The sequence below is a fragment of the Pleurodeles waltl genome, chromosome 11 (assembly GCF_031143425.1).
Source record: "Pleurodeles waltl isolate 20211129_DDA chromosome 11, aPleWal1.hap1.20221129, whole genome shotgun sequence".
NCBI classification, from domain to species: Eukaryota; Metazoa; Chordata; class Amphibia; order Caudata; family Salamandridae; genus Pleurodeles; species Pleurodeles waltl.
The window spans coordinates 83327068-83336531 of record NC_090450.1 but is presented as its reverse complement, the minus strand read 5'-3'; the positions used below and the strand labels follow the sequence as shown (position 1 = coordinate 83336531).

Below are 9464 nucleotides of genomic sequence, written 5' to 3'. Positions count from 1 at the left end.
ATGCAAAGTAGGTCCCTTCAGTGCCAGGCACTATGTGTGCTTCCTTGAGACCAAAATATTTTTGCCTTTCGTCAATGTTTCTGATCAGGTTAATGAGGGACCAGCAGCTTCCTGGACAATAATGCTTTTCAAAAACCATGAGGTAACAAAACAGGAATTGAGAAAAGGCTGGTGGCCAATGCCAGGTCTATGAGCTTTGCCAATGCTTGTTTGGGGTTGTTTTTCTGTAGGATCATCTCAATTCAGCAAACTTTTCAAATTGTGTCCCACAGTTCATGGCAAAGCGCTCCATCCAAATATTAACAGACACATTGATTTCTTAACTGTTTACTTTTCTGTTTCATTGTGAACACAAAGTTTGGCCAAAACAAATAATTTACCCCCTTGTGAGAATGTCCGAGTATATAAAAGATACAATTTGATTCACTGCAGCGGAAGCCTGTCAGCGGGGTTGCTGTATTTGTAAATCGTATTTATATAGCGCTCTCTACCCCTGAGGAGGTGTTGATTGACCATAAAATGAAATTATTTGTAGCAGCAATATTAGCTGCTCAGCTCTTGAGCTGTACAGCAGTATCCTTGCTCCCCTCTCCCACCGCTCGAGCACTTGACTGCGATGACCCCGAGACCGAAGCTGCAGCGTGGGCCGCCATAACCCACATCAACGCCAATCAGCAGCAGGGATATAAGCACACCTTAAACCGAATAGAATCCGTCAAAATCCTACTGCGGGTAAGGTGAAGAGCGACACGACGCAAGCGCAGAAAGATCAATGCTAAAATTAGAATCGGGTGCAGAGGGCCGCGCAATAGAAACTGTTGTTTGCGACTGACAAGTCTTGATTTCCGGCAAGAGGTTCTCTGGAAAATTCAGCCCTATGGACTTACATGCTGTTATTTTGTTCCGGATATTAGTTTTGTACATAAAAGGAAGGTGGTGTCAGAAAATGGTTTCCAATATTGTGAAGTGAAATGCTTCTCGACAGACTTAACTGTTTGAAGTTTCTATATTTGCAGGGGCCAAAACAGCAAACGCTTACATTTGTCTACTCCTGTTTCCGCTAGCGCCAGAGCAGCTAACTCATTCATCTGCACGGGTCAAAGCAGCCAACGCTTACACCTGCAGGGGCTAAATCAGCAAATGCTATATATATGCAAGACCCCAAAACAACCGCCAGGTATATCTACATGAGCCAAAGCAGCCGACACCTACATCACCAGGGCCAAAACAGGGGTCAAAACAGTAATCTCATATGTTCAAGGGCCAGAGGAGCCAATGCTCATATCTGCATGAGCCAAAACAATCCACCCTTATAACCGGTGGGGCTAAAGCAGTCAATTCACACTTCTGCATGGACCACAGCAGCCAACACTTACACCTGCAGGGGCCAAAGCAGCCAGCGCTATACATGTGCAAAAGCCAAAGGAGCCAAGACCTATATCTGCATGAGCCAAAGCAGCCAACATTTATAACCGCAGGGGCAAAAACAGTCCACTCATATCTGCAAGGGCCAAAGCAGCCAGCACTTTTATCAGCAGAGCCACCCCTTAAATAAGCAAGGGCCAAAACAGTCATCTCTTACAACTGGAAGGGCCAAATCATACAATGCTTATGTCTACATGCGCCAAACTAGCCAGCGCTTCCACTTGTAGGGGCTATACCAGCCTACGCTTAGTATGTGCAAGAGCCAAAACCACGAATGCCTATATCAGTGGGGGCCAAAACCACCAGTGCTATATCAGTGGGGTCCAAAACCACCAATGCTTATATCAGTGGGGGCCAAAACAGCCAACTTTTACATCTGCAACTGTCAAACTCAGCCAACGCTTACACCTGTCTGGGACAAAACAGCTAGCTCTTATATTTGCACTGGGCAAAGCAGCCAACACTTATATCAGCAGGGGCCTAAACAATCAACTTTCATTTCTGCAAGGGCAGAAATCAACAATGCTTACACCTGCAAGGCCCAAAACAGCCAACTCTTATATCTGCACTAGGCAAAGTAGCCAGTGCTTATACTAGAAGGGGCCAAAAGGGTCAATTCATGTTACGGCAAGGGCAAAAATCAGCCAACTTTCACTTCTGCAAGGGCCTAAATCAGCCAACACTTAAACCTGTAGTGGCCAAAACAACATACATATATATATGTATATATATATATATATATATATATATATATATATATATATATATATATATGATGCCTGCTGGCACCAGAACGCTGGGGGTGCTCGTATAAGCATCCAACGTCTTGTCCACCAACCAATCCAGCAGAACAACAATGGCACTCCTGGCAGTGTGAACATCGATTGTTTAATAAATAAAGGATTTGCGGTACAATGTTGCAAACGTTAACACGTTTTAACTTTGTTAGACTTGCTCGCCTCGTTCCTCGTGTACAAGGCTGAAAAGCTGAAACGTGTTGACGTTTTGCAACATTGTTTCGCAAACCCTTTATTTATTAAAGTATCACCGCTATATTAATATAGATCGAAGTGCCAAAACAGCCAACACTTAAACCAGCATGAGCCAAGCCTGCCAACCACTCCCGGTGTACTTGTATAAAGGAGGAGTGGCACAGCGCAGGATGGAGGCATTGATGTGAAATGGAGGCGTTCAGTTAGGCAAAGCAGTGTGCTGTGAATGAGGAGGAAGGCATCCAGTAGGGTACTGGTACCAGTAAGGAGCAACACCGTGGTTTCTGGCCATCACCAGCCGACTCCCCATTATGTACATTGCCTCACTTTCCTGATATTTTCTCATGGCACCCACAAGCAACAACATTTTCCCCACCTCTGGCATTCCTTCTCAGTTACAAATACCTGGTATGAGGATCCGCCACCACACAATGCTTGGGCCTTTTGCCAACTTATCACCCTTCTCACTTCATTTTTGCCCCTGGTCTGCAATGCAAAAGTGGTCTTTTGCTGTTGCTGCTTGGTCTCATAGTAGTTGTCCTCTGTATTTAAAATGAGAGTACGGCAATGGGGCTTGTTGTCCACGGCTGCAACAACACAGTAGTAAACCAATAGCTCTAGCTCATTGTTGGTCCTTCATTTTGATTACATGGCTACATTCAACAAAGTTACAATTTTGATTGTACAACTTGTATGCAGCAAAACTAAGGAAATTATTTAATGACTGATATAGATATCAAATACTCAGTTTTACGTAGAATAGTATTATCTACCTCTCTTAAAAAGTACTAAATGAAATATCTTAGCCGATAATGAGTTCAATTGGTGAATGCCTCAAAGCCATGGTCTCCAGGTTCACTTTTTGAGCATTTCTATGCCCGTGTTGGGGGTTACTTCATTTAAAAAAAAAAAAGAAAACGGCATTTCATTGTCATCCGGGTCACTTTTCGTCTCTAATTTTTTAGCTTGTTGTACATTTTCCTGTGTGTTATAGTTTCCCTTCCATAACTTTTTTCAAACCCTTTCCAGTTTTTTCCAGCAACATCTGAAATCATTGACCCAGTGTCTGGCCTTGACTCTCTATAGTACACAAAGCATGATGGTTTAATGTATTTTTAGTGAATCATTGCTAATTAAATACTTCCAGTGGTTTTTTTATGATCTAACAGAGGTAGTCCCAAGTATTTGTCCTTATTTATTAGTTGTTTCTGCATTAATGTATTCGTAATTAAATACTTGTTTTCTTGTTTTGTGTCTATTGGTTCACCCCATGCGCTTAAAAAAGCCCTACTCAATGTGAGAACCTATCTTTCTAAAATTAATTGTTTGAGCCAATCTTTAAGTAATCCAAGCATCTCATTTCATTAACATATTTCACCCTTGACAAGCATCCCAATTTTTGCAGATTTATTTTGCCACTAAAAGAGCGCCCCCACTTCACCTAAAGAACTGCTGAGTCTGCAAACCCTAGTTGACATTCCAATTGGTACCCCATCATATGTAACATAGCTGCTGAGCAATCATGGAAAGTGTTGTGCCAAATCATAGGATAGCACACAAAATCAATTAAAAATATTGCATATTTCAACTCCAATGCCTGCCTCTTTTGTAAGCAGCTAATTTTTCCAATATCCAAATTAACCTTAATGTGTTCATCTAAGTCTTTTGTTTTAAAACCAACAATATTGCTTAAATTCAGAAATAACATTAGTAATAAACATTATCAAAATCTTAAAAATGTAAAATTATTTCCCTATACCTCGCTCCATGGGAAGTTCCAGTTGTTGCTAAGAACTTAGTGAATCACTCAAAAGCAATTAGAGTGTTATTTGGTAGAGGTCTTACAAATATAATGATTTAAATCTGAGTGTGCATCTACCCACCCACTGGTGATTTATGCTGTAATATTATGCTTTAATTCCTGTGGCTGTGAATGTGATGCCATTTCCTTCTCAGCACTCATCCACTATGCCAAAGTGTGAAATGTTTGCTGTATTTTTCTGTTGTTCATCTTGTCAGTTTTGGTTGCATGCCAGGTATATTTGAGCAAAACAAAGCTATAATCAAGTTCAAGACTTAGACAAAGAAGTACTCTTTGAGAAGCCACATATCTACCTCCAGTGCAAGAATGGATTAAAATGTGATTGTTCATGCATCTTGGAGGACACATTTATTGCAAAGGAGAACAGTGCTACAGGGATTGCAGGCAATGCAAGGTGGTTTGCTTAATCTGCTGAGAATATTGGCCATGTTATAGGACAGGTGAGCCCATCATTAATGGTTGATAATCCATTTTTACTTGAACCATTCAATGTATTCAAAGTTATTCCATGTAGTCCAATCTGTTACAGACATCAACGTTGCGGCTTGCCTCTAGTTGGATGCTGCATTCATCAGCACCTATTACACCACTTATCTGTGACAATCTAAGACCTTTATCGTTTGCTTCACACTTTTCTTCAAATCCATCATCTTATCTGCCCTGCTGTCATTGGAAGCATAGAACAGTCCTGGGCAATGAAATGGTGACAATTTCCCAGTTCCTCAACCACAATAGAAAAATAGATCTTAATTCAAACAAATGATTTTTGATTTTGAAGAGTTTACTACTAAGCATTGCTCAATACAAGACAAATGCATTTTTTCGTGACCCACTTTAACAAATTTTATGTGCGGGCAAACAAAAATATCAGCTTATGCAAAAGCTGAGGTTTGTAAACTATTATTGGAAAATGTTAAGAACAACCTTTTCAGATCATTATTACAAATGCTGAAAGGGAGGGAATTAATGCTATCCTTGCTTGAGCCTCACTTGACTGGAAAGCACAATTCTTTCTGTTTCCAAAGCATGTAGTCTTATTTAAATAAAGTCTATATACTATAGAAATAACACCTGGCATTCAATTACCCCGTGTAGATCCCTTCTATAAAGAAGCATATCTCTTGATCACAGTATTTTGCACAATACATTGCCAAGCCATTACTTTTCTTGACTAATGTCTGTACTTATTTGATAGCTCTTTTCCTTGCTAGGAAAAGGTCCATCTCACGAGCATGACTTTGTAAGAAATGTTAGAAACAACATAACGCATAAAAAATGTATCCCGGTTCGGTGAGGAGCCTTTTAAGATGAAATACCATTGCATATCTCTAGCTAGTCCATGAGTCTCTTAAGGCCACAATCACATACCAAAAAAAAAATCAGCATTTATACCAAAAGGAAATACATTTTATATTACTATCAACTGGAATCTTATCAGGCACAGCACAGTCATCAGAGGGGGTGCAGCTTGATCTACTTGTGTCGGTCCTCTCATATTAAAGGGGCGTGCCAGAATTTATTTTTCGCACCCAGAGGTTTTCTGTTCTGCATTTAATTCCTTCCTCAGCTCAGGTAGCTGTAATTAGTGTTTTGATCTGGTTTGGAACAGACTGGTTACCAGAGGCTGGCCCGCACATTAAAAGGTTGTTAAACGCATCCTGATTGCAGCTCTTGTAACTTTATACCTCCAAGTCAGTGTCTTTGGCTGGTGTGTTGCCATTACATTACAGCTTTTACATCGTGTGACATTTACATCGGCTTCAATACAGTGGGCGTCAATACATTGGAGGTATGTTTAAGTCAAAGGTAAACTGGGGGCCAATACAACACAACATTCAGTATATCTCAGGATGAGATCCTAAAAACAAAAAAGAAAAGCATTGGCCAAGCCAGTAAGTCTGGCGTTTGGCACAAGTGTTTTGGCTTTGTCAGTGATTGTTTTGTCATAGTGTTAGGGAAGCTGCCAAGCCCTCACTAAACTAAATTACAGTGACTAAAATCAAAATTGTTTTTGTTCTAAAAAAACATTGTTATTATAATTTCTGGCACGTAAATCTACTTTGTGTGTGGATGCGCTCCTTGTGAAAGAGCACAGTGCTGCCAATCACAATGAAGTTAGCCAGTGGCTGAAGTGGACTGACACACTGGTCCACGATGTGTGCTGTAGTGGGTGAAAGAAAAATGTGACTGATATAACTAAAGACCAATTGATGAAGAGGGCTGATCTCAATAAGTATATAACACAGATATTTTTAGTAAAATCAAAAGGTCTTTACTAACAACAGTATTAAAAAAGGAGGTTTTACAATTAAAAAACAGGTACAAAACTATGCAAAATTAAATTAAATATAATAATTTTTCATTATAAAACAAGATTAGAAAATCTGTAACGGTAAAATAAAAAAAAAGGTAAAGAGATATAAAAATAGGAGTAAGCTTAAAGAAAAATAAATTACGAAAAGCGTTCACAATAAAAAATAAAAATGGGTTAGGGTCAATCCACAGAGTGTAATATGCTATTTATCACCATTGTTGAATGTGGGCTGGAAGGTGGGGAGGGGGCGAGGTTTTGAAGCCGCGACTGAGTCCCCTCCCCTTCTTGAACACTGGTAATAAATAGCATATTACACTCAGCCCATCTACATATATGGTTTATGACATGACACTTCATTACATAATCCAGGTATTTGCTTTAGCAATTTTTTTTTTTTAACCAAAACAAGGGTTCAAGGGGTTACATTTGTGCAGCACAGTAAAATCACATTGAAAAACCTCCTGGCTATTAGGTGTTTTTCTGTGTGAAGTAATTGTAATATGCAAATTGGGAGGCAGTAAGAAGTGTTTTCCTCATGTGAACTTTGCTGTGTTGTGGCATTAATCTTAAATTTGACGTTTGATCACTAGTATTAAATTCATGACTGAGCATGTATTAGTACAGTTGCTCTAAAAAACGTGTCATTGGGCCACAATTATTTTCACTGCCATAGTAATTGTTTACTGCTCCGGCGAATGTATGTAAATTGGATAAGTGGCAAGTTAAATCTTGCCACACAGAATTTTGTGTTTCACATAGATTTGAGGAGGTTTTTAGCAAGTGTCATCAATGTGATTACTACATGTTCTTAGTCTCAGTGGAGATGGCATTTTATTTGCGGCTGGAACTCTTGCGGTGGGAAAGGTTATTATCTTCTAGATTTTAGAGCGGGAACTGTGTGGCTTCTTTTGTGTTTCTCTGACAACTCTAAGGTCTGGGGGAACCACTTACCAGCATGCCCTGGTGGTGGGGCAGCAAAACAATCATTATTACATTTTACACCTTTCTGTATATTTTATCAACCTTTCTTTTTAAGTTGTCTTAAACACATCCTGAAATTTGGCGCAACAGAAATGTAATGATGCCTTATTGCACTTACAGATGTTAGGCACCCTGAATGTTTGTAATAATGTATGGTGCTTCCTTAAAATGGGATCCATAGAAGCTTGAGGAGTGCTGTAATACGTCATTGAATTTAAGACTTGTCTGAAATTTTTGGCGACGTTCTCAACATGCATACTTTATTCTAATTATATTATTTGCACTTTAAGGTGTGGTTTACTTTCGACGGAATTCCATCAGTGTGTTTTATTCTACTTTATTCATCAGTTTTAATGGATGCCATTTTTTAAGATGTTATTATGCTGTGTCATATTTGTCTCTTTTAAGGTTTTATTTCGAGAATCGAATAAAGATCTCTGAACTGACTCCACTGCTTTTATATATATATATATATATATATATATATATATATATATATATATATATATATATATATATATATATATGTGTGTATTTGATTCTGCAGAAACCTAGACCTTCCTTCTTGTTGTCTATCTGATGTCCCTCAGAACACTTTAGTGAAAAACAGTCTCAGTAAGCAAAGTTACCCATCTATGATTGTATGTTGTATATGGGTCCTATACCTGTGTGCTCTCATGAACAGCCTTTTCGAAACAGTGTCATTCACTACAATTACGTCACAGCGGTGAAAAATAAAGCTTGATTTCCTCTACTTGTGACGTAACTGTGCTCAGTGTTAGATATGGCCCCTGAGTCTTTCAGTCCATGTACATTTCTTTGTTTAAAATCCCGCAATTCAAAAACCCTGTTTACAATAGTGGACAAGTTAGGAACTACATACAACTGATGAAGGGTAAATTGTGAATAAAGAGGATATTTTTCACCATAGCGTTCTAAGTTGCAGTATAGAACTCTCACGATTTCTTTTCTGTGTCTATTTCCTGTTGCTATGACCCCCTTTGTGACAAACATCCTCTTTATTCATGATTGCCATTCTAAAAGTTTATACATTTTACAGCCTTTTATGGTTTTGTGATGGAGTTATACATGTTAAAAGCTATGTTTTTCGTTTCAGAGATCTAATGAAGAGGTGTTCATACTAGAACTTGACTTGCTGGAAACAACATGCCATGCTCTGTCCCCCACACTTCTTGACGATTGCCCAGTAAGACCTCTGGTAGAACATGTAAGTTTCAAAAGCTAACACAGGACTTTTCCCTTATTATGTGCTGTAATTCCAAGCAGTGATAAAGGTGAACAGCACTCAAATATTTGTTTTATCCAGAATTATTACAGACCACCTTTTTTGGTTTGACTTGACAGCATAGCCGTCTTTAAGACCTATGGTTAATAGTTCATTAATCTTTTATGGATGGGCTTTTGGTCCACATATTGCGATTAATATCTCCTCACCTCAAGTCATGCTCATGGCCGCTTATTATATCATTAAGCCTCCTTTGGTGTGGTGCTTTGCAAAGCAGAAAATACTATTTTGCATCTCAGAAGTAAACTAACTTATCAGACATTAAAGTCTCTAACTCAAAGATGCACTGTATACAAAAAGCAATATTTTTATTATTTCCTTTTTAACTACAGCAGGTTTTTCCTTCATGTTTTAGGGACTGATTTAGAACTCTGCAGAAGTATCTCTGTCACAACGGTGCAGAAATTTAAGTCCCATTGTATCCTATGCGATTTAGATTTCAGCGGACAGAATATCCATCACACAACTTTGTGACGTAGAAACTCATACGCTGGGTTCTTAAGCAGGCCCTTAGTCAAGATCAAAATACAAATCAAACCTATTGGCTTTGCCAATGTCTGTTTCAACAATGATGCTTTGAGTGGAAGGAATGTATATTTCAAAATCCATCAGTCTGGTCTGTGC

The 9464-nt window shown here is 38.9% G+C and overlaps 1 protein-coding gene across 1 annotated transcript in view; it reads left to right on the top strand.

Annotated features, from left to right (window-relative positions):
* The first annotated feature begins 431 nt into the window (after positions 1-431).
* AHSG (alpha 2-HS glycoprotein) overlaps positions 432-9464 on the top strand; it is a 72942-nt gene continuing 63909 nt past the window's right edge. The window contains exons 1-2 of the mRNA XM_069213131.1: positions 432-732; positions 8652-8762. Coding sequence (XP_069069232.1) covers positions 520-732; positions 8652-8762 — 324 coding nt within the window. The 5' untranslated portion in view covers positions 432-519. The remainder of the gene's footprint in view (positions 733-8651; positions 8763-9464) is intronic.